Source organism: Pseudopodoces humilis, chromosome 15 (assembly GCF_049639895.1).
Source record: "Pseudopodoces humilis isolate 2021_Gansu_Grassland_sample_001 chromosome 15, ASM4963989v1, whole genome shotgun sequence".
In the NCBI taxonomy this organism is placed as follows: domain Eukaryota; kingdom Metazoa; phylum Chordata; class Aves; order Passeriformes; family Paridae; genus Pseudopodoces; species Pseudopodoces humilis.
In genome coordinates this window covers 7,470,885-7,496,933 of record NC_142214.1, presented here as the reverse complement: position 1 = coordinate 7,496,933, position 26,049 = coordinate 7,470,885, and the positions used below count along the sequence as shown (strand labels likewise).

At 45.7% G+C, this 26,049-nt stretch overlaps 1 protein-coding gene across 14 annotated transcripts in view; it reads right to left on the bottom strand.

Moving 5' to 3' along the window:
* Positions 1–26,049, bottom strand: part of MBNL3 (muscleblind like splicing regulator 3) — a 93,689-nt gene that overhangs the window by 37,396 nt on the left and 30,244 nt on the right. For 10 of the 14 annotated variants that reach the window (XR_015773901.1, XR_015773902.1, XM_088062798.1 and 7 more), the window contains exon 2: positions 21,376–22,390. The exons of the other annotated variants lie outside the window; for them this stretch is intronic. Coding sequence is in view for 8 of the 10 variants with exons in the window: in XM_088062798.1 (XP_087918924.1) it covers positions 21,376–21,549 (174 nt within the window). In the remaining 2 variants the exon portion in view is untranslated. The remainder of the gene's footprint in view (positions 1–21,375; positions 22,391–26,049) is intronic. 14 annotated transcript variants of the gene reach the window in all.

Sequence of the window (26,049 nt, the reverse complement as noted above, 5' to 3'; positions counted from 1 at the left end):
CACAAACCCCAATGCTTGCTCACATGTGCACCAGTAATGCAATTTGTTACGGTCTCTTTAATCCCGGACACCAGTGAGGGGGCTCCAGACACACATTTCTGGTTTTAATGACTGTACACTATGTCCCATCAATCATGAGCAGTTCTCATGTGAAAATCTTCAAGCTAATGCGGCTTTTCACACACTGGAGGCTGCAGTAGGTTGGTGCCCTGACTGTGCAGTCTTTTCCACAGACACTGATGACATATGCAATGACTGACAGCAAAGAGAATGAAAAGAGACCAGGCAGGAAAGGATTTCCATGTTTTGCACAAAACCAGGCACCAAAACACAGCTTGTCTACATAACTTTTCTCCGCATGAAGCAGCAGATTTCCACCTCCCCAAGAGGAACTCAGTGGGGAGGCACAATCAGAGATGTGCTGGCCCTGCTTACTCAGTGCCTGTCGCTCCAGTGCTGAGGCACAAAACGCTCTCTGATTCCCATCCCACTCACCACATGCACACAAAGGCTCTCTCCTGGCTATGGATAAGGATCCATGCTCGTGCCACAGCCTTGCATGGCTTTCTCATACACAATACAACCTCAACCATCATGGTGTCTGCCCCACATTTGCAGGGCAGGCTGCAAATTCATGCCATAGAGCATGAATTGCCCTGCAATTCATGTTCTATGGCAAAAAGTAGGAAGTTCAGGGTTGCACCCTCATGTCCATGCACAACTAAGAACATGTACTGAGCAGCACATACTGCTTTAGGTCTCCCCGTGTTGCCACCTGCTCTCTAAGAAAAGAGAGGTCCTAGGAGACAGACTTGGTACATGGTGCCCAAGCTCTAAGTCCTTCACCCATCCCATAAGGACTTGCAGTTTCAAAGTTACCCTTCCAGGACAGCAAACCACCAATGCACCACTTCTACTCAAGTTCTTTGTGCTCACTGCAGTTTGTCCTTAAGCAACCAGCAGCTCCAGAGCTGAGCAAGTGGAATGCTGGCTGGATTGAATGGCTCATCCTGCCACTTCCAATGCCGCACCACACTCCTCTTTCCACACAGGTAGAGAGCTGCGTTGGAGGAAAGGAGATAGCTGTCCATCTCACTGCTGGATCAAACACGTCTCACTGGCAAACATCAAATAGCATGGAAATAGCATGTTTTCAACTGGAAAACAAAAGAGGCTGGAGCTGACAAGTCAGTCTGATCATTAGCGAGTGTTGCGTCTCAGATAGGTGTTCACGCAGCCCAGCTGTCACTCGCTGCAGTTCAAAGCCAGCCCTGAATACACCTTTATCTGTGAGTCCTTTCTACAGGCTAATGAAATTTCAGAAATTTTGCTGCCAACTGAGTCAGTGAGAACTGCAACCTTGCAACCTCCCCTGAACATTGACCCTGGCCCAATACATCACGTAACATCTGCTTAAGAGCAATGCTTTCCTCCTAGCAGTGTTGGAGCAACTGACTTTCACAGAGAAGTTTTAATGTGCAATTAGCAGAAAACACTCCTTGAATATGTTCTCATGGAAGGGTGTTAGACCCCTATAAACATCCTGAAAAGCAGCTCTAAAAGAATATAGTGAAGTGATACATCTCCCTATGGACCACACAGATCACTATTTTCCTTGTACCCATTACTTGTGTATTTCAACTGCAGTTTTGCTCCACTTGCAATAGAAACCTAAAACTGGTTTAGGCCAGATCAAGAATTATTCTCTTCCTCCTTGAGGAAGGACCCATAACTAAAGGCTGTGGTCACATCTACCCCCTTCCTTAAAACTCTCAGCTCTAGACTATGCAAACCATGCTCTTTCAACCCTTCCAGCGCAGTCTCCATGCTTTTCCTTAGGTGACTCCCCCAGTCCCTGCTGCTGTGGGTACCTGCACGGAGCACTGTGCTCCACCTAATCCCTGACTAGTGCTGTGCAGGTACACAGATTTTTTCACATGTCCTGCAGATGACACTGCTGCTTTTACATCCCTGCATGGCATTTTCTTTCCTATTAACAATGGAACATTCTTTGATTCACTCTCAACAAGCCTCTTCCAGAACTACTCCAGACCTAGCTATGCTGCACCCTGTATGAGGCAGCTGATTCATTCCAACGCTGTATTTCATACTGTTTTTATTGAACTCACTCGCCTTTTTATGGATTACTTTTCCAACCTGTCAAAACTATCTGCAACTCCACATCTAGTTCTCTAAAGAGTATGTAGTTCTTTCCAGCTCAAAGCACCCTACCAATTTAACAAGCATACTCTCTCTATTCCATCATTCAAGCCATCAGAACAAAACAAAACCGAACAGTCCTGCCAAGCACATCCTTCCAGACTGCCACTGAACTCAGTTTTCCAAGCTGTTGTGGATAGTTACATTAAAGTTTATCCAATGCTTTGTTCCCTGTCTTGTTTGGAAGTGGATTTGTGCTGCATCAAAGACTCTCAAACCTAGAGCCAGCACTTCACCCTCCCTCTCTGAAATAACTCATCTCAAAGGCCTTCCAGTTCTACTGCTTTTTCTGCTCCTTTTGGGACAGATGTTGGGATTCTGGAGAGTTCGTGCTCTGCACCCCTCCTATGCCAGCAGCCCCACTTATACAATATTGGGTACAAAGAAAGTGGTGGTCTAAAGTTACTTGTAACAGCAATAAAAAATACAGCACAGCTGGCTGCTGACATTTTCCAAATGCAGGTGTAACACCCATTTACAGAGAGCCCAGAGACTGCTGTTATGGTGAGGATCCTGCTGTGAATAGATCATAGCTGGAAAGAAAAAGCAAAATGTATCTTCTAGTTAGCATTACCAGATGGCAATCAGCCTCTAAGGCAAGCGAAGCAACACAGACTTCCTACCATACAGAAGTTTCAATGTGTGTGAATAAAAATGCTAGAGTTAAGGTTAATCTGGTAGTTTCCAGCTATGGATGATGCAGATCCTGCAAAATATATGTTCTAGCCAGGAAAGATTACAGTTCATGAATACAGAATTTGGTGGAAAGAGAATTCAAATACCCCATAAGAAGCACAAAACACAGTTCTACAATATCTCTAGGAAGAGTTTTGCCTAACTTTGAAATTCCCACCTCTGAGTATAAAGAGCCACCTCCCTGAGCCTAGGCAAACAGATGAGAAGAAAACTGCTAAAAAAAACCCCAGGTGTTATTTTAGCCCAGCTCAGCTCCCCTGCAGTCACTTGAGAATCGTTTGCAGATTTTATGCTGTTCTGAACGATGCTCTGAGCTGCACCAGCAGCATGTCAGCTCTGACCCAGGGCTGCTGAGGTGAACAGGGACATGTCTTTTGTCAGGGTACAGAGGACAAGAGTCAGACCTGCCTTTCCACACAGCTTCAGTGGAAAAACCAGAATAGCTATCACAAGCTCCCAGGGCTACCAACGTTTCCAGGACTCTCAAGGCAATCCCAGCTTGTCACTAAAACAGCAACTGAATTTCATGGCTTCAATGAATGTTAGGTCAAGCCCTTTCTAAGCAAGCCTAGACTTGATTTTGACTAAAATGAGTGAACCTTGATGTTTTGCATTATTCCAAATGAAAGCAGGTGACATTTGGCAGCTATGACAAGAGTTTTGGGTCCTTTTGAACTGGGAGCTCAAAGCAAAGCTCAGTGGCACATGCAAGTGCAAGGCAGCTTGAAAACCCTCAGAGCACACCAAGCAGACACTCTGTGTTCACCCCACTGAAAGGAGGTTGGTACACTTTACTCAGTCTCTGTCTGCCTCTGGTGCATTTTGCACAGTCCCAGTCAACCCAGATTTCCTCTTCCTACAGCTGTGGGGCAGAGCCTTGAGAAGCCAACCAATGCTTGGGCTTAAAAAGCCCAAAACATTCTATCCTCTGCAACTTTAAAAGAACAGGTCAGTGAAACACTACCACTTCAGTCCAGATAGGGTCTAGCTCTATGGCCAGAGAGTCAGAAAAACACACAAGAAATGGAAAGCAAACTCAACAATCCCTGGCTCTAAGACACTGATGCTGTTCTTTGGCCTCCCCCTGTGACTGTTCTGCTAGGATATTTTTGCTTTGCAGGGAAGATAGAAAGGACACAGAAGGTAAAAAAATACCTTTTTGCAAAAGGTATTCAAGTCCAGCAAAAAAGCTGCCAACAGCCAGCTGAGGAGACTGCTGAACAAACCGTAACACGTCCATCTCTTTGTCATTCCAGCTGTGAAAAGCCAACCTCTGCCACAGACACAAAACAAGCTGTAAGGGGCTGTGTTGTGTGCCACTGGCGCAGGGGGATGTGCTGTGCTTGAAGGCTCTCACCCATCACAGGACTGGAAAGCTGCCCCTTGCCACCAACACATGATGACCAACCCCTGTGGCACGTGGCCAAGCTGACAGGGCCTCAGTCATATACTTACTGCAGAGTAGGACAGGTCACCACCAAAAGGCATATAAGGGACAGCAGCACTTTGCCCAAGCAGAGGACACTCTTCCCATCACATGGCACAAACAGTTTAGCACCTGAACAATTTCACCAGCATATTAAAAATGTACACTGAGCACATCACAGTGCTTCCCTCACACCAGGGTAACACTGCGATCAGGTGCAAATGCTGGGAACAAACAGATGCACAGTGTGACCAAGCCCTACTGCACATGCCAGTCCTTTCAAATAATCTGTATAAAAGTGCAAAGCACTTGGACAGGGGGTTTGCAAGCTCAGATGTGCTCTGCTGGAACTCAAACATGCTTATCTAGGACTCGCTTAAAATCTGTAGCCTCAAAATGCTTGTCAAGCTTGTTTTTGTTACAAAACTCAGAACAGGAGACAAAAACAAAGCAGAAAGCAGCATTTCTATGTCCTCATCTCCCTTTTTGGTAGCACCTTAACTGGTGACAGCCACTCACAGCCACTGCCAATCACTTCAAACCACTGACCTCGGCAGGCAAATCCAGCCCCAGAAAGAAACCATGGCTTGTTACCACAGAGCTCAAGTACTATCACCCTGACATTTTAAAATATATTTTAATTAGGAACAGGGGGGACATGCAACTACTGCATTCCAGTAGACTCTAAGCAGCCACAGGCACTAGCCTAAATTCCCAAATCCTTATTCACCTGGCAATTAGGGAAGCTAAGGGCTGCTGTGAGTGAAGTTTTGCGCATTGCTGAATACAGCAATGTTCTACTGAGTTTCCCCAGGACAGCACAAAGAGGTCGTGGCTGTCCTCCTGCTTTCATGCAGGATTTTCATTCCAAGCTGTTTGTTATACTTGAAGGTTCTTAAAAACTCAGAGCAGTTATTTTGTTGGGGAAAAGCCCTGTAGCTCCTTCATTATATTTTTACATCTTGACAACTCTTTCCAGCTCTGTTCTCCTGCCAAGCTCTCTTCTTTGAGGCCAATGACACGCTCTGTTATGCTCAATGAAAAAAAGTATATTGATTTTAATGTTTTTGTTTTGTGGAACATTTTAGCTTGCTCCAAGTAATGGACAGTGTTTACCAAGCCCAAAAAATATATATTAAAAGAGTATGGCACTGACAAAGTATATTTTTTGACATTTTTTATTGTCATATAGCCACAGAGCAGAAAAACAGGATTATCTGAGGGATTACTATTTCCAATAACAGCAATCTCATTCCACAAAAGACAGGACTAAAGACTTTCATCAAGCTCTTTTCTTTTGTATCCACCAATACATTTTGATTATGCTATGTTTGTGAACTGTATCAGTCTGTTCCCACCACATATTTGAAACAAGGTTTAAACAGAGTAGAAGTATCATCATTTAGAGTTCTGAACTGAGCCTTTTAAATGTCTTCCAACTATTATTCCACTTCTCTCCTAGGTTCAGGAATGCTAAAAGCACAATAAAATAGGCTTCTTTAGTACAGTATCAAAAACAGGCTCTCTCCAAGACAAATAAAACTTTACAGACCTGCCTGGCCACAGACCTGCTGAAGGAAATGATCGATAACAATTACAAAAGAAGGCATTTAGTGTCCAGTAAAGAGAGCACATTTAGGAGCATGTTTAGCCCTGGGACCACAACATGTACAGAGTAGGATGTGGAGTAGATGACATCCAGCAATGTTGATATTCCTGTGGGTTTCAATGTGGGACTATTTCTAAGTAAAAAAAAAAAATCAATTCTATCTGAAGATAGAAACACTGGCAAGTCATTGATTTTTCTTCTATAATAAATTACAAAAAAAAAAGCCCATGCCAGCTCTCTGGAACAATACTGCACAAGTACTGTATTAAAAAAAACACCACAAAACCCCAAAGAAAAACAAACAAAATTAAACTTCACATATGTCTTTTACCTTCCATCTCACTCAACTGTGTTCCTCCTGATTGCTATTACACCAGGCCAGCATTTGAAAACAGCAAGTGCAGTTTCTCTTGTCCCTTAAACCATCTTTTCATTGTAAATCCCATAATCCAATTCTATAACTTTCACCAGCTGAATCTGTCAAGGTCATATGGGAAAGTTGATGCTTCTGACCTTCCTCTACCTACAGTGTCTGTTGAATATTACAATTGCAGCAGACAAACCACACGTAGACAGAACCCAGCAAAGCACGTTAAAGCCCAGGAGAACAAATGTTAAAGTACTGTGTTCATGAATACAAATATCGGACATGTGACCACCTCTGGCAGCCTCACGTCTCAAGTTTACACAAGGGAAAAGGCAAATAGGGAAGAGCAGAGATTGATAACTAAGAGTCTGACCCAAACCCTCCCTCCTGTCCTGCAGAGGGCAAAGTCATGCTCAGAAAACCTCATTCTCACTGTGCTTCAGAAAGCAAAATTAAATTGCAAATAAAAAGATATGGAGGTGGCTAGGTTGGTTGGGTTTTTCTAAGAACCTGGCAGAACACAACCATTCCCTGAGCAGGGAAGGATGTGGCTGGGCTCTGCCACTCCAGCTTTCCACAAGATATGTCAGAGCCCAGTTGCACAGTCCTGTGCAATAGCTTAAGCCAACAAAGGAGGTGAGTGCAGGGCAACAGCAGATGCAGAAATACAGGAGGTGATGGCCTCAGTTGCCACCATGGGATTTGCTCCCTGACATCTGTCAGAACCAGGGGTCTGATGTTCCAATGCACAGGACACCTTTCTGCTCTTGGCTAGGATTTGCCCCATAGCAGAGAGCAAAGCCAGCTTGTCCCGCTTCTCACCCTGATGGCCCACTGACATCCCCAGCTGCTTTCTCAGGCTATGGTTCAGTTCACCAAAGACCAAGCTTTGTCCTCATGCTCCTGTTTCAGCTACACGTGCCAGGCATATTTGTGCACAGCAGCACGTTTCCCCTCTGCTCTGGCTTTGCAGAGAAGCTACCAAGCTATGAGAAAAGAGCTGACTGTGTGCCACCAACTCCACACATCTCCGAGCAAGGACCCCAAAGCTTTCTGGTCCATGCCAGGCCTCAGATTTCATGCCCATGGTATAATGAACTTGCTGTTGGCCAAAGGATTAAAGGTGCAGATACAAAAAGTACCTTCAAGAGAGCTCCTGCAGCCTGCTAGGCACAGCAGGCAAGGACCACACATCTCACACGGGCCTTGGCTTCCAAAAAGGACATTCAGGCCAAGTGACATTGAATCACAGCCCTCCATCTAGGAGGCAGCATGGCTTGAAGAGAAAGGAAGAAAGAGAAAAAAGGAAAAAAACAAGCAAAAATAAGAAGAAAGCCTGCCTTGCCCTAGGCAAATATTCCACCTCAGTCAGCTTTTGCAGACTGATCAATTTAGTGAGTTGTTCATTACAGCCAGTAACATATGCACATTTAAGTCACAGAGGGGATTTTTCTCTTAAAAAACACCTTCAGAAGTGTTCTTTAAAAAGCACCTGGCACTAGAAAGCAGATATGTGACCAATATTTGCTACTATCTCAAGAGAAAGGGAGGTTAAGGCAGTGTAAATGTTTGTTAGGAGCTGAGCCCATGGAGAAGCATCGTAAGCTGTGGTGACAACAGGACAGACCTTTTTCCACAGAGGCATACACGATGGGCTCACAGTGCCAAAGATAATCCACTGACATCTCTATGGGCAAAAGGAGAGTTTGGCAATGACAATTCTGGGATAAAACTGCAATTAGTGAGACATATTTAGGTGCAGTTCCCATGCACTAGTCACAAGTGCCACACAGGCAGCCAGCTTTAATGAACGCGATGCCAAGTTCTGTGCCAACATCTGAAAACCTGTGAATATACAATGGATTTATTACAACAACCTTGGCTAGAACAAAACTTCTACCTGTTCTAATTACAACACTACTCACAGATCCCTGCTCCCACAGTCTGTTAGGCAGTCTCTGAGGGTCTGTGCAGATTCACACTCCCAACCTCTCTTAGCCAAAGCAGATCCATGCTCTTGTCCCTAACTGAGAACACTCAGTTATGAAGTAACAAAGCCTTCGCAGGAACAGTAAGCCAACACAGATGCTGCAAACCAGACTGCTCAAGGAGGCTTTCTGCTCACCTTGCATTCCATGCTGACCTAGATAGCCAAAATTCAGGGTCTGTGGTCTCTACGCTGATGTACAGCCCAAAGAGACCAAAATCTAGAAAGAGTGGTCTGCTTTCTCCCCATGATGCCAGGAATGGGTATTAACTGATAATGTATTTTGCATTATGATGATTTCAGCTGCTGAGAGGTTAATTCCATGTAGCCGCTGCGATCTGTTCCCTTCTGTGTAACAAGAGCTGTGGGACAGAACACTGAAAAGGCTGTATGCCTAGTTAGGTGGATGTATCCATTTACTCCTGTGGGATGCAACTTTTGGTCTGACCTAAATTCTCCTCTGAGCAGCACTAGTATAAGTGCCAGAACAACTAAGAAAGGAATGTGTCCTGCATGTGCATACATGTGTCTGTCCATCCATCTGTCCCAGCTGACCAATAAGAATGGAACTGATCAGGGCTTTCCCTTCTTCTGCTTGGTGCTTTGGAGTTCATGTTTTTAATAACTACCAGATTCACTTACTTAGGTTTGAGAGCACAAGAGAAAAGCTGGGGGAGGCAGAAGCAGCTAAAGCATATCCATGTTGATGTGCTTGCTTATTTAAACTTGAGGCACAAAAGCAAACTGATCAAATTACCATGGGGTTCTTCTGTCCTTCCCGTATTGCTGCTCTGCTTTCCAAACTTCTACCCTTAGCAGCTTATCCTTGTCCAATTCACCAAGTGCAGTACAGACTGCCTGAGATGCTCAACCTCTTGCAGATGAGGAGTGCAAGGGTTACCTTTTGAAGGCTGTTTTCAATTAGAAAGCCATCTTAAACAACATGACTTCCTTAGGCAGTAGACACCTGATCTCACGTATTTTGCTTTTGCTACTGACAAGAGATAGCTTCAGATGCAGCACAATCCCTTCCTAAAAGGGCAGCGAGAAAAAGACCTTTCACTGCCCTCACCGGGCACAGTCAGGATGAGTCAGCTGCAATGCAAATGTTCATTTGTTTTTAGGTGGGATGGGCCCATATAGATGGGGGTTGGAGGGATTTTTTCTGCAAGGAAGAGTGACCTTTCTTGAGGACATCTGCAGTCTCTCTGCCACATGAGAGGAGTAGCTGCAAAGAAGCTCCAGGGTCATTAACAAGTCTGGAATGCAGCAGGACCAGTGCCTACGTAAGCAAACACTCCAACACTGCCGGAAAAATGCTCCAACTGGTTTAAACCAAGATAGATGGACTTCTGATAGGACCCAGGCAGAAATCCCTGCACAAACTTTTCTTCAAGTGCCTCTGATACAGGCCAAGAAGGACAAAGTAAGAAAATTGCAAACACTTTTCTCCTGAATGGGCTAAGCACTGAAAGGATGCTTAAAATTATTCTCCAAGAATTAGCACAATCAAAACAGGAAAAAACCCCACAGTTTTGAGTAGTGCTTTTGTCCTACCTAATGTGAGCTCTATTCTAAGTAAAGACTTCTAAAGATTTTATATTACTGTGGACTCTTCAAAAACCCATGCAGAGAAACACAAAACAACAATGAAAATCCTCTTAATTCAATCTGTGCTTTATCGCACAAGGCCGCAGCAGGGGATTTCTGGCTGTGGGAATACAAATACTCATCAATGCTACAGCTCAGGGTCCTGCTCCAATTACTACCCAAACACAAAATGAGACAGTCCCAGCCTGAAGAGTTTTCAGTCTAAATACACCAGACTTGATGGAAAAACCCCAGGCAGCCAGGGGAAGCCTCGGCAACACCCAGACTGCATTCCAGCTGCTCTGTGCCGGGCTGCTGCAGCCGTGATGACCTCAATGCCTCCCGAGCTCCTTCCTCCTCGAAGCCTGCCCAGTGTCCCACCTCTGCATCGCTAGCTAAAAGTGATCCTCTGCCCATTTGTCCCCCAGCCCCCAAGGGATTTCACCCTCCCTGCCCCCAGCTCTCCCAAGGATGCTGCAGAGCGGTTTGGGTGGGTTCTGGTGACAGAAGTGACGTGGCTGTGCTGGGCAATCTGTGCCCTGCCATGACATGCCAGCCAGCAGATGCTGACAGAGCTGGCAGCGATGGGTGGCCGGGGTCTCTGCCACATCCCTGAGCTCCCCAGTCCTATGGGAAAGTGGCCTGGGGAGCTGCACTGCTCCCCAGAGTCACCCCAACCTCCTTCCCTCGAGGTCCCTCACAGCTCAGAGGTTTCAGACATCCCTCTCTGATGGCTTTCCAGCTTCGAGCCCCAAAGTCACTCAGCCTGCCTGCCTTGCTCCAGCTCCCACCCTGCAGCACATCACCGAGGTTTTACAGGCAACAGGATTGACACAGCAGGGAGTCAAAGTCTGCAGGGAAGTAACTGCGATTACATCTTCATCTGCAAGGGCACCAGATGCACCGAAAAACAAAAATTACTTCTGAAGCAACAGGAGTGGAGAGCAAGAGACTTCTCAGGCTGCCTTGTACAGTCCCTGCAGACACTACAAAAGGGACAAAGAGGACAGGGGAGCTGCTCTAGGACAAATAGGCCCAGAGGGGAGGAGGAAACAGCATAAAGAAGAAAAAAGGCATTAGAATAAGGCTTCAATTGCTGCACTATCAGAGCAAGATTTGGGAGGGCTCCTGCATAAGCAAAAGAATCTTTTAACACCTTCCCCTACAATGTTTGGGAAGGAGCAACATTCCCTACAAAGACAACTCTCTGTCTTGAAAGTCCACGGGTTTATGAAACAAGATTCCCCCACAGGGAGGAAAGAGCTTTTCTTCCTACAGCTGACCTAAAACACGATCATCTCTGTCATACCTGGATGACCTTCCAAGCCCTCCTTAAAGGCTCTTCTATATGGCTGGTTTTCAACTCCCCAGCACCCTGAGCACTAAAGTGCTACTGCATGGGCTGAAATGTCCAACCCCATGAGGCTCCAGCTTTCTCCTGGCAAACTTATCCTGGGTTTGCTATCTGCAGCATCACGTGGAAGGGATTCTGGGAGCAGAGCCCAAGCACTACACGCAGCACAACATTGCACAAACCAACCATTTGGGATCAAGAGCACATAATGGCCGCAAGCCTCACCCATGCTCTGATCCTTTAGTAATGGACAGCAAGAGGAAGAAACAGATCAGTGGGATCGGCCAATATTGCTGGGATTACACACTGAGGTTTTACATTCAACTCTGCTCAGCTGAGGCAGGGCTCTTTAAGGACCTAATCTCCGTGTGACTGTTGCCAGCACCAGCCCTGCGCCTGTGGGTAACAGGGACTTAGGGAAGCACTGTCACGATGGCCACGATCTCAGGCACATGGGCTGCAACTCCACCATGTTAGTGCTGCCCTGGCCACCTTTGAACCCCAAGATACTCCAGACTTTCCCAAATGCCCTTCTATTTAAGCATTATCTCCTCTCACCATGCACCCAGAGCTGATCACCCATAAGGAAAAGAAGTAATGAGACAGAGTTAAAGCACCATGTTTCAGGCTATTGGCTTAAATCCCCATCAGAACCTGGTGTGGGTACTGCTGGGCAGAGATATGGACATCACTCATGCAACTCAACTGGACTCCAACACTCCTATCTGTAGTCATTGTTTTGGGTCTTTTTCTGACACCAGTGTAGGAGAACGCTGAAAGTTAGTGCTGTGTTAATGCAGAGTATGGTCAGAGGCAAGATAAAACTCAAGGGAGACCACCCACCAGTCACCTGGGCAATGTACTGTGATACCATACCCATTCTGCATTACATATTACACATATAATATATATATATTATTATATCAGTATTATAATATTAGTATTAGCTAAACTGCTCCTGGTTCCCATTCCCAGAATTCAGCAGAATTTGCCTCACTTATTTAATGGTGCTCTGTGTACCTACTTCAGCAAGGCGTGGGAGCCAGCAGCCCCCCTGCAGTAGTTCTGCTGGATGGGGTGGTGGGTCTTTCTCTCCACTCTACAGCCAGAGTAATACACAAAGCAGCTTGTTCTAAACATTCACATTCCACTGCTGCAAGAGAAAACTTCTTCACAGAGCACAGGCTGCCACCTTCCAAACAAGGTCAGACACTGACCTCCTCCCCCTCCACCAATGACCTTATTAGCTCTGATCATGGTTCTAATAATATCCCGCATTGTAAGCGGGCCATCTGCCGTAACATTTCACTACAAACTTGGGGAATTGCTTGATTTGAGTATGCTCATGGTCCAGTGAGCCAATTGTGCCCTCTCAGGAAGATGATTCTTCCTCACAGCTTTAAGCTAGATGTTGCAGAAAGGCACCTCCAGGTCTCAGCTTTCCAGCTTGGAACTGAAGCACACAGAGAACAGCACTGAGCCATTCCCAGGTGCTGGCTTCAGACAGGGGAGGTAAAAACAAAGAGCTGGTGGTTAATAATCCCTACTCCAGCATCCGGCTGCTCTGACAGTGGGGACATCAAGTAACCATGTCACTGAAATCCTAAACCAAAGCCAAACACTAACCAGACGTTCAGAGAGCCAAATGCAAAACCCAGGGCTCCTGAGAGATGAGCATTACTTTTGTGCCATGTACTTTCTACTGTGTGGACAGCAGAAGGATTTTACTATCCTAACTCATTAGCTATGGTTAAGCTGAATATTTTCACTGCCATTACAGAACAGGGGGCTTTCCTATCAGGCAGGTAAGCTTACAGAACTAAGCAAGTTTGATAGCTATTCCTTTGGAAGGAGCCAGGGTTTGAAATAATTACTCAGTTAGGACACCTGTCTAAAACACCCAGAGTCTTGCTACCACAGCAGCTCAGCTACACTCAGCCCTCAAGGACTTTTTTTGGTACTGCTCCTGTGAGGTCAAAAAGTGCAATTAGGCACAGAGACCGACATTACAACACTTTGAAGCAGTTTGCATCATCACAAGGCTCTGAAAGGTGGTTTTCCAAATCCTTGGCCTTTCCTCTAATCAAAAGACTGTCATCAGACACGGCACAAGGACTATATGGGGTGAAGAAGGGGGTCATTGCCTGGGTCCTTGCTGTTTTATGAACAGCAATAAAACAGTATTAATAAGCCAGAAGTAAAACTGTGCCTGTATGGGGCAACATTCACCCAAGGTCTTCAAAGCATTTATTTTAATACCAGCAAAACAATATTTATAGGGACAGAATTTCAAAGAGCTCAGCTCCTCACTTGGAAATCTAACCACTTATTGAAATGCTCTGTGGGAGATGTCAGGCATTGGGCTCTCCAAAAAGCCTGGCACATCTTGTTTATATTTGTTTTAAAGCTTCCAAACAGCTCAATTACATAAAAGCATGTTACTGCACCCTCCTTCAGAAGGGTGAACCAAGTGGCAGAAAGCTATTGTCAGCTAAGGGATTACATCAAACTGATGCTATGCCACTGAAGAAATTCACCAATTCCACATGCTTGCTCAGTCACTCCCCTTGAAAACAATCTTTTCACCACCTTCCCCCCAGCTCGTTCTGCTGGCCTAATGCAATCAGAAGCATGAGAAGTCCCTAGGTAGTTTCACCAACACTGTAGCAAGACAGGACATCACGGCCAAGCATCCTCTTTGCCCCAGACTCTGTCCAGGCAGAGACTTGTAGGCTTGGTGCTTCTATTTCAATCCCAGCGTTAGCTACTGCTACACTTCAGGGCTGGAAGACATTATGCTTGAACTTCTTCCCTAGAAGAATTTGGCAGTGCCACATTTTGCAACATGGCACCATTTGAGGTGCCAGAGCTCACTGTATACACACACACACACCCCCAACCCCCCTTTTGTACTCCCTTGGCCAACTTCTGACTCACAGCAGCAGGGGTAAAACACAGCCACCTGCAATCTGGGCCCAGCATCTCCTTTGCCCCCTCCCTGTGCAGAGGAAAACTCTGGGGCTCACAGAGCATCCCCCAGCAGTTGTGCTGGGTCACAGGCACGGAGCTGGTGCTTGCAGATCCCAGCAGGCTTGACAAGACTGCAAACTCAAGGTGTGAGTGCAAAGGAACTCCCAAAAGCCAAAGGTGGCAGAGCAAACAACCGTGGGCAGCTGTCCCCCTTTAGAGACTGGCTGAGGAGACCACTTCTCACACTCAAAACTCGATGCAACAGCTCACTCCAGCACAAGGAGCTCTTTGCTGCCCACAGGAACTGTACAGCACTTAAAATCAGGCTTAAGTATTTTGCAGAACCAGAACCTTGGTCTGGAGAGCTTTGCCCTTCAAATGGGAAAACAAGCCTCAGGAGCAGGAGGTGGCATGCCATGGCAGTGGAACATTGCAATATGCCCATAAAAGGTTCTTAAATGTATCTGCTTAAGCACACACAGAAGCTCAGAAGGGTTTAGAGTCAACATCCCAAAAGAATTTCTCTCCTGCTTTTTTAGGCAAGTGTGAGCAGCAGTCAGCATTTTACCATCATCTTCCCAACCAGAAACCCAAGGTTACTCTTGGCTAATATTAATAATGTAAATGCTGCTGGCTTTACCCTTTGAGGATGGTGGTTTGCTCACGCCACAGGGAGAAGAATGAGACAACATGAGCTGCAGGCAGGAGCAGAGGCCCTGCATTGCCAGGGCTGGCTGGTGAGGAAAGGAGAGGCGAGGCTGGCAGTAAAACCCTACTGATGAATTCGCTTGGCCCATCTCCCTGAAGAGGCTGGCCTCCAAAACGTGCTCTCAGGATTAGTTTGTGGGCACAGATCTGCCTTCCAACACGTACAAGGGGAAAAGCACACAATTCTGAGGCCCAAGGAAAAGCTGTAATCAATTAATCAGCGGCAAGCAGACAGACAAGGATGGTGTTCCTGTCCGTGCCCCTTGCACTCCCAGCATGCCTGCCTGTGCCTGCACCTCTGCCAGCCTCCTGAACCTGTCCCAGAGACACCACACATGAGACTGGCACTCACAGGCAACAGCAAAGGCATTAGCTCCTGTGTGGGCAATCCCTCAGGAGAAATGTGGTGTCAGGAGGTCTGGGGCACAGATGGTGCTCTCCATCTACTGCACAGCAAATACCCAGTCACCAAATATCCACCCTCCACAGAAGTACAAGCAATAAGCTGAGAAGAGAGCATCCCTCCAGAGTTCCACTAGAACTAGACTATGCACCAGGAAACCTACAATTATCTCACCTTTCTTGTCATGTTGTCATGGACAATACCAAGTTTCACAAAGCACATGTCCCTGTAAATGTAAAGGCCATGGTAGTGTTCCCTGCTGAGGCTACTCAGCTACAGAAAGACCTGATAGAGATTAAGGATAAAACCAATCTCTGCTCTCCGTAACACACCTGAAAGATCAACTCCTTGCTTTAGAGCACAGACAAGAATTCCTGTCAAGGACTCTGCCTTACAACTTTGCTAACAGCTGGCAATAAAATAAGACCTTTCTGCAACTCCCTGTCTATTGCTGTCCTTGCAGCACAGTCACCAGGTAACACCAGTCTGTTTCCAGTTACACAAATTCATCACCCAGCAACTCTGCAGAGAGCCAGGACCAAAGGAACTGCAGCTACTGGACTTGGTACTCGGTGCCTAAGGCACTCTGTCCTCCTGCTAACCCTGCCAGCAACCCGCAACAGAGGAGCAAGGGGACAGCTCAGAGCAGCAGCCTTCGAAACCATGACTGCCAAACCCACCAGAGCTCATCTGCCATGGTTCAGTGTCAAAAAGTCACAAATAAATGAAAACAAATGAAATGAGGCTACCAGGCCATCAGAAAAAACACTGGATAGCACTAAACAAATCAAACACTGTGCACAGATGTTTGTCCCACAGAAAGATCAGCCAGGCAGATTAAATAAACAAGGTGTATCCTTTCCCTGGAAAGCTGAACATGCCTACGGAGGTCACACATCATCTTCAAGTAGCTAGCCTTAATTGCAGAGAGAGCATCCTGCAGTCCAGACACTGGGGCAAGCCTGGGAGATGCTCAGCCACAGGCAGTGCCAGGTGAGCTTCTCCATCAGTGCTCTCCATCCCACAGATGTGCCAAAAACTTCTGAAGACACTGCAGAGTATAGACAGCATGTGTGCCAATTAAATTAAGCTGTGAAAACATGGCTTGTTATTACCTATAGACAAATTATTTTTCCCCCACAAGCTCTCCTATTCCCCTTGAAATACCAATTTACTTCAGAGAGAAATACAAAGAGAAATACAGAAATTAACATAGAAAGAGAAATACAGTATTAACAGTTTCTATAAAGAAAATTGAGTATAAATACATTTTTCTCCACTTACAGTTGTAAGTGTTTTTGTAGTTACAAAAAGCACTTATGACATGTCTTAAGACACACAAGCATACAGAGTGGACAGAAAGCTGCTGCAAATCTACTGTTGCCAGTAAAGTGGCTTAATGACCAAGGAAAAACAGATGTTTGTCACACAGGTAACTTGGCTCAACACTCTTCTTGTGGAATATTTACATCTCCATTACACTGAGCTGAGACATGGAGCCAGAAAGTCTCCAAAAATATCACTATGGCTTTGTTTGCTTTCTTTTTCCTCTCTAAAAGTGTAACCATATGCTAAGTTTAGTTGGTGTTTTTAGTTGTTTCCTAATTTGGAGTTTATTTAAATTGAAAAAAAAATAAATTTGATTGCCAACCAGTAAGTCAGCAACAATTCTAGTCAAGTCAGCACAAACCAGGTACAAATTAGCATGAAAACTGTGAGGAACAGCCTCAGGTATATCAGTTTCAAGATCATATAGTACATCCATTGCCCAAGCAGTGTGAACATTTTAGATTGCCGTGGGATTTTGAATATTATTACCAGAGAATAACACTTCTTTTACAAAATAGACAATTTAGACAAAACTACTTTTAACTTCTTTTTATGCCTGTTCACAGGAAACTTTTCACCTTTTTATAGAGTACTCCTTTGAAACATGCAACAGTTTAACAATGTTTTTCACATTAGACCTCCCAAAGTCAAAATTCACATTACTGAAATTTTTCACCCCACTATTTTCTGTCTCAAAATGCTCTTTGAAGCTTCAATTCACATTAATGTTCATAAAGAAAATGTAAAAACCCATAAACAGCAGAAGACCCCAGCCACACCTCACAAAGCAAATTTTTTTAAACCACAAGTCCTCAGTGCAGATACCCATACTGTGAGCAGTATAAATTAAAGCCTCTGTGAACACCTGATGTGTATTACCTACACACTTATATATAATATGTCACCATCTCCTAACGCCCCATCTTCCCAGCTCTCTGTTCCATTAGTGACCAAAGATTATGCTTTTTTTCCCTTCCTGACATCAGAAACTGAAAACCCAACCAATGACTCGCTGGCCAGGAACTGAGAGTCAGTCAAACTCATATCCCACCCTCCTGATCCAGCCTGAATAAGGAAGTTAATGACTTGAGGAGCAGCCCACTGAAGTCCCAAAACAAACCTTTGTAGGAATTGCCATGAGCCAGCAAACCATGTCCCAGTCCTTACAAAAAGCACTGGCTCTGCATGGGATGGTGCACACTGAGCCTTGGAGAGAAGCAATGAACGAACCCAGAGGCCACCCGAGTTTACAGGGATGATATAACATTCCTCTCCTTTGCTCAGAATGTCTCTGAGGTGCCACAGGAACTGTACAGGAGGTACCAGAGAGCACTGGCCACTGACCAGCAGCCCTCATGGTCGCTTCTGGAAGTGGGATGGTCCAGCATAGCCAGTTCTTGTGCCTCTGGATTGCCCTGCAATCAAGAAGTGCAGATTCTCCTGCCATTCACACAAATTAATTCAGAGAACACTGCTTCCAGAATAACAAGGAGGGATGCACGAGTAGAGTGAGAGTTCTCTTGGCATCTGATTCAAATCACAGCTTCTTGCAAGGAACTATTTTTAAGTTTTGTATCAATCTGCTTGAGAAAGGTTCCTTCTGCTGCCTACAAATGTGCAAACTCCCCCTTAGAAGAAACACAGCTCAGGACAGCAAGATCCAGCCTTGCACTTTCAACCTAATCAAGACCAGCCATTTCACGACCAAAGCATTGCACAACACACAACGTTTCTGCAGAGAGAGTTCTGGTGACCCCCACCTGAGCATCAGTGAGGGCCCCCGTTACCTTCAAGGAGTCCTGTGTGTTCTTCACAAGATTACAGGTAGCACAGAGTTACCCGTAAAACAACCCACACTGAGGCAGCCTGACTGCTTCTGGAAGCCTTACTGATTTTTCCACTGCAGCAGGCATGGAACTGCTATAGGAGGTTGAGGTAAAAGGGGGAAAAGGGCGATTCAGTAAGCATATGGATGCTGTGCATGACCTGACCAGTGAGGTGAGACCATTGTTTGCTGGGTTATCAGAAGTTCCTGTATGAAGGCATTGTTCAAGCTTAAGAGGTCTGTGAGGAAAAAAAAAACCACAAAAACAAGCAGCAGCAGCACACAATGGATGCAGATAAGCAACGTCTGAACAAAGCCCTGGGAGACAACGGGAAAACTTATTAGCCACAAGCATTCTATATCCTGCCTCCAATAAAGCAACACAGATGTTCTGCTAATGCAGGTCATGAAAAGACAAGAGAGCACCGAGCAGCTATTGAGCCTCCACAGGAGAGAGGGTCAGTGTTCCACAGCTGCTGGGCACAAAAACGTCCACAGAATAGGAACCAAAAGCCTCTAAAAGGGTCTGAGAATGTATCATCTCTCTGGTGACCGGTAAGGGTCATCCTTACAGCCATGAGCCCATCCAGACCACTGCAAACTGGGCTTTGCAAGCCCAGCTCTGGCCCAGTTACAGAATGACCGCTGTTTGAGGGTTTAGTCCCCAGTGGGTGGTCTCCGCTGGGAAATGTACACACACACTCAAGGTGCAGCACTGGGGACCGCAGCCCTCCATGGCACAGGGAAACAGGGCTCTGCCCACTGAGACCTGCTGGATCCACGGGTCTGATGGAAGTGCTCCAAGACCCACTTCCTTGTCTGCAAAGTGGGGTGCAGAAACAGCCCCATCACCTTTGGCCAAATGCTTTGCAGTCGGAGCTCTCATCAAGTACTTCCCAAAGACAGAGCTGTCAGCCCCCCATGAGGCATCCCTAAGTCCAAAAAACCTGTTCTCTGGAAAATTCAGGCCACTTAACCAGCACATACTGGGCATCACGCTGCTACTGTGCCAGGAGGAAACAGCAACCAGAACACTATTTAACAGACAGTTACACAGGAAACACTCTGATCTGAAGATCACACCCTACTACTTCCCCTGGGTTTTTTTCTTTTTTGTTTTCTTAAAATGGTGTTCCCCATCCCATCCCCACTGCTGAAGTGGGAGAAATATTTACTCATACCAGTGGGTGGGATTGGAACCCCAGCTGCTCATGGACTTGGTCCTGCACATCATCCCAGCCCCAGCTGTGCAGAGAGGGGATGGCACAGAGAGCCTGGGTGTGCTGCAGGAACTGCACTGCCAACAGCACACGTGGGGAAGCGTCACACACCGGGTGACAGCACAGCTCAGAGCACAGCCAAGCTGGGTGACTGCACAGGAACACCTCCCCAAAATGCTGCAAACACCAGCAAGGGGCACAAAACTACCCTCCACAGTGTGACAACCCTCCTTTCCATTCACAAATAAACACTATAAAATATGAACATACTAATCTCTTCATTAAAATTATCTGCACTACCACTGGCTACAATTCAAAAGTTTCAAGGGCATAAAGAACACGATTTTTTTCCCTCTTCAATAAAAAAGTGTCTCTCACTGTCAGGAAACCAGCAATGTAAATGAACATTTGAAAGTCACTGTGTAACTACGAGTCATTTCATATAATCAGATTAAAAAGAGAAACCTGAATGCAAACAGAAAACATGAGCTTCTTGGAAAAAGAGAACAGAAATAAAAATATGAAGAAGCCACTAACAGGAACAAAATGGGTAAACCAGTGTTAGTCCAGATCCAGTCCTGGTCTGAACCTCTGCATATATAATTCTACCAGTTCTGTTACTCATTATGCTCATAAAAATAAACACAAATCTTTTCAAGCAACAGTTGAAATTTAAGAGAAAACTTTTTAAGATTATAAAATTTTCCAGACTCTTTCTAGAAATTTTAACAGGCTGATTACTTTGGTCAAAACATTAAACACAGTGTCAAGAATTCTCATTTGCTATCAGTTATCCATATGGTCTCAGAGTAAAAATACATTTGAGGAGTCATAGATTTGGGAAGAAGAAAAAAAAAGTGGATCTTCCTTTACCCAAGAACCATAGTGAAGTGAGGCCAGAAACAGATGCCCACACCCCCCTCCTGTGAGCCCCCCCCACTCCTCACCCTGACTCACAGTCCAGATCTTTGGTATTTTTGAAAGTCACCCCTGGAACTCCTGCAGGGACAAGCAACCAAGAGCCATTTACTGCCTCCAAAACAGACTCTGCAAGGATGAGCACCAACCTCGAGACTTAGCCATAGCTCCAACAGGCCTGGCAGAGCCATCGAGTTCATGTGTCCCTAGCAGAAAGCATTTCCCAATGGTCATTCCTGGAAATGTTCTCCAAATATTTAGGCTGGTCCTCATCTACAGGACAATCTTAAAGTGTATTTGCAACTCTGTCTCCAGGAAATACATGTAAAGTTGATTCATTATCTTAAAATGCTGCTTTCATTTCTGCTCATTAAAAGCACATTTCACATCCCTGCACCAAATGCACAGCTTATCTGATCTGGACACTCAAAACTGTGTTTCAGTTCTCTCTACTCTTCGTATTTCATTTGCTGCCCACAATCTCTTTCATTCTCTGTTTCAGGGACACCTATATGAGACCAGAGCTACCACTGAAAAATGCCCTGAATAAAATCCTCTCTCCCTGCAATGCCTGGCACTCCAGGCAATCACACCCGATGTCAGACTCAGCCTAGACTTCAGGAGCTGCATCCTCCCTGCAGACACAGAGCAATAAACAGCTGTTCTGCACATCCCACACCCCTGCACACCGAGCCACTGGGAAGGGAAAGAAAAGCAAGGAAGCTTAGGTAATGCACGCGTTACAGTCCTCACCTTTAGGGAGTCAAAGCAGGCAATAACTCGACCATTTTCCACATGGCAACTCCGTGACGGATGGGCGAACTTGCACTCTGCATCAGACCGAGAACAAGTCCCTCTCTGAAACTCTCGACACACTTCTAACGTCAGCCATTTTGTATCACGAACCAGGGAAACGTTTACAGCCATATTAAAAAACAAAAATTAAAATGCAAGCAATCGCACCCTTCCTCAGGGTAATATTTACTGCTGATCTTCTTTTTTCTTCTTTTTTTTTTTAAAAAAAGGGTAAAAAAGTGAATTCAAGTTAAACGTGAAGAAATAACTAACTTGTTGCTTTGGTAGAACTCCTATTCATCAGCACTTAGGTTTTCATTTAAGTCAAATCGTGTTTCTTTAAACAAGAATTAAACATAAAGCCAATCATAAAATAGAAATCTTATCAGAACAACTGAAAATCAAATTAGAGGCCAGCTCCTAAAAGTGCAATTGTAGAAGTTAAAATACAAGTGTTATATTTTGTGCCACTGCCAAAGTTACTTGCAAATAACTGGCAGACTTTCAAAAGAATTCTGTGCTCTCCAGTTAATGGTTTCAATTATTCTTGCAAAAAGCATATGCTGCTGGCAGCACTTCAGTTTGTGGAATGGTCTCGGTCCTTGGGGAGAAAACTTCGGGTTTGCTTTTTTTCCTTCTATTTCTTGCTTCTAAAAATTATGGTTTACGAGCATCAAAACAGGCAAAAGGATGTCTGATTTTTTTTTTCCTCTTTCTTTTCTTTTAAATATTTGCTACATAGTCGGGGGAAGGAAAAAAAATAAAATGGCTGAGCAAACTGCGTGTAAATGGGGAGCAAAAAAAAAAAAAAAAAAACCAAAAAAAAAACCGGGCAAGGCTGGAGGAGCCGCCGTCAGGGCACGGACCGCAAGCAACGCCGAATTAAACAGAGAGGGGGGCGAGGGGCAGAGAGAGGCAGCCCTAGACAGAAATCCAAGCAGCGGTGGCTTCAGGAAAGGCACTTTTCAGCAACCTGCAGGAAAAAGAGAAATAGAATCAGCCAGGAGCCGGCGGCCCCGCTCGGGCGGGCGGGCGCGGGGCGGCGCCGGCGGCCATTGCGGGCACGGGGGCACTGCCCGCGCCGCGCTGCGCATGGGAGGCGGCGGCGGCCAATGGCGTTTGCCGTTACAGCAGCACCCGCGGGCAGCCGACCAATACAAGAGACCGTTTCATAGGCCCGCGGCGGGTGCCCGCCGCACGCCGCAGCCCCGGGACCGAGCCCCACAAACCCCCCCAGACTACGGAGGAATAGTCTGCTCTTCAGTGTATTTTATTTATTTTTGTAATTAACATTAACTAACGCAAACCCTCTTCTGTAGGAAACGTTCAGGCGGGAAGAGCAGCCGGTGGCTTTCTTACATACAAGATTCCAGGTCAGCCCTGCACCGCTCCGCACTTCCAAGGTGTTCCATTAAACCCATCCCCAGCGCAGGGCTGCTCCTGTACATGGAGACAAATGACTGGCTCGCAAAGGCTCCTCTATGGATTCAGAGCCTACAAAACTAAGAGCAAACCCGACAGGGAAAACCTAAGCCACACACACACACACACGGAAAAAATTAACTCATTGCTCACAGCTGTAGTTTTCCACCAGACCAAAGGCAACTCGGATTACTCTGACTCCAGCAACTCGTGTTATACAACAAACAACTTTCAATGCATTCCAGTTGAAGGCTTCCTTGGCATCCACTAAAATGTTAAGCTGTCCCTAGAGTCTCCCATTCTAATATTAGCTGTACCATTGCCGCCTGATAGGATTGGGCTGTTTTTCCAAGTTCCCCAAAATCCAGCTCTTTAACTTCCTAAAGTACGACCGTCCACTTTTGCAAACATTTGACAGCCGCGGGATGTTGTCTGTGTGACTGTTATTAAGATTTCAAGCTTTCGTAGGAGAAGAGCCTTCAACTACAAAAAAAGGAAGCTTAAATTCCTCTTTTATTATTGGTGTGTTATTGCAATTACACTGATCAGTAACTGAAACCTACTGGAGCTGGAAACAATGGAAACAATGCTACCAAGGAAGAAGTGTGGGAAGAGGCTGTCAGCAGCAGGGGGTGGGGCACAGAGGCTGTTTGATTCACAGATCGAATTATTTCAATTTAGAAAAAACAACACTCGTTAAACCTACACTGCAAGCACTTTCTAGGCTTAATTACACTCAAGTTGATAACAAAACCTGCCCAGACCCCTGCAATCCATCTTGAGGCATCAGCACAAAGCTTGGTCTGACCCATGCTTCTGGAAGGACCTTTGCATTTTTGCAGATCAGGTGGGGAACAGAGACTGCAAACGTCATATTTGCTAAGCGTGTTTTAAACATCAAAGAGAAGGAAAAAAGGCACATCTTACCATGCTCATGTCTTTTGGATTTTGTACAGAAGAGATGCCCTAAATCAATTCCAATTTTGCAAACAGGGAAAATTTAGACAGGAATCCTATTCACTAATATGTGGGCTCCCTGTTCAAATGAGCTCAGAAAGCAAAAGAAAGGAAAAGATGGGCAGAAACCTTCTGCAGGGAGCTAAGGACTAGCTGGGTGCAGCTCTTAAAAACGAGCTAGAACAGGTCAGATATGGGTGGGGATTAGAAAGAATGCACTCTCAGAAGTTCTTCCGAGCAGACTGAAATTCAACCATCTTGTGGATTAAGTGCCTATTCCACAGCTTCAGACTCCCAAGGGAAGTGAGGGTCTCTTAATGTTTGGGATGGAATATGATGGGTCTGACTTAACACACAGCTACACCAAACACCAAGATGTCCAAACAGTGTAGTAACATCTGCCCTTTCCAGCCCTTCAACCTCAAGAAATCCCAATGTAACAAACCAAATGTCGATCTTGCTCTCAAAGCCATGCAGCTCAGGAGCACACACTGCCCACAGGTACATGACTGCACTAAACTGCTCAGTCCTCAAAATGTAGGGCATCATGTTAATGAAAGCCAAATCAAATGAATTCCAAAAAACATTAAACTACAAGTATCAAAACATTCAGACACATGTAACACAGTAGATATTCTTCTTTACAACTCATGAGGGAGGAAACAAACCCACTGATGCAAACTGCCCCTGCACCACATCCTGCAGAAGGGCACACTCATCTGTGCAACATTCAAGAGACAAGAAATTTTCTGTGCTATGGAAACAACCCACCTCCCTGCAGAAGGATTGACTCATCTCAGACCCTGGCACTAGAGCTCCTGTACTGGAGGGAGCCAAATTAATGACTATATTTTTCATACTGCAATTCTGCAGCCTGCTAGGCACATGGCAGAGCACAGCAACAGCACACACTGCCCCATTGCTTGTTTGCCGGGCACTCAGGAGAGCAGCTACGCACATGCTTAACTCTGAGCATGCCAACAGTCTTTCTGGAAGGAAAATCTGAAGCATGTACTTAAGTGCTTTGCTGAATCAGGGCCTAAATAAATGAATCTGCTTCACAGGTTTATCAGGACTGGGAGGCCAGCAAGCGCAGGCAGCAGTCATCGTGTTTCGGCTTACATGATCACAGTCCAGAGGAGCACGAGTTAGGCTTTTCTGCAAGTCAACAAATACAGTTCTGTCAGTGTTTGGATTGCTGCAAATCCCTCTCCGTGTGGTCACGGGGAAGGCTGGAAACGCATGCATGCAGGGCTGACATCACAGCAAGCTCTGCACACTGCTGCAGCGAGGCTCCCACGCACAGCCCAAGGACAGCGCACCTCAGACACGAACCTGCTGCTGACAGTACAGAGCTTCAGCTCTCCAGGTTTCAACTCCTGGCAGCAAATAACTGTTCTCATCAGAATGTACCCTTACAATTCCTTTTTATTACCTTGGGCGGGGGGGGGCGGGGGGGTCTGGTATTTTATTCCCTTTGTTCTCCTGTGTATTTCAAATGGGAGGAATTTTTTTAAAAAAAAAAACATCCATGCCAAAACCAACATACAACCTACAAGGATTAAAAAGTACCTCCAGAAATCAGGGGCTTCATTAGTGTGCAGGAAATACAACAAAGGGTAGGTGCTGCCTTTTGAACCCCTCCCAGCAAGCCAGATCCGTCTGGTGGGGCTCAGCTCCTCCACTACCAGATGAGCCAATCTCATTTCAATGGCATTGCCATCAAAGCTGGAGAAAGCAGCAGAGCAGAGAGAAAAGCCTGTGGCCTTGATCCCTGTAAAGAAACTACAATATCCCTGAAACCTCTGCTCCAGGGCCACTTGCTGGGCCAGGCTTTAATTGCCTGAGCTGCAGGAAGATGGGGCTTGCTCCAGATGTCAGACCCAGCCTTACAGCTACCGGAGTGCAGGGGAACAAGGGCAGTCTGAAGAGCAAAGGTCACACCAGGGCTCGCCTCTGGCGGAACTAAGATGCCCTGACCGCTTGAGGTAACGTGAGGACGAGCGCATTCACTTGATGCTTGAATTCCTCCTGCTTGCCACAAAACTGATCCCCTTCCACTGACAGCCCCCATGGATGTCAACTTGTGAGGACACTTCCTGACAGCCGAGTTCAGAAATGGTAATTTATGTGACAGGATGGATTTGAGCAGCTCCCAAGTGTAAATGATGCTATTTAGAAGAGATTTTTTTTTCTTCTTTCTTTTTTTTTTTAAGAAAAACTGACTCAGTAGAAGTGCCAAGGTGGGTTCCT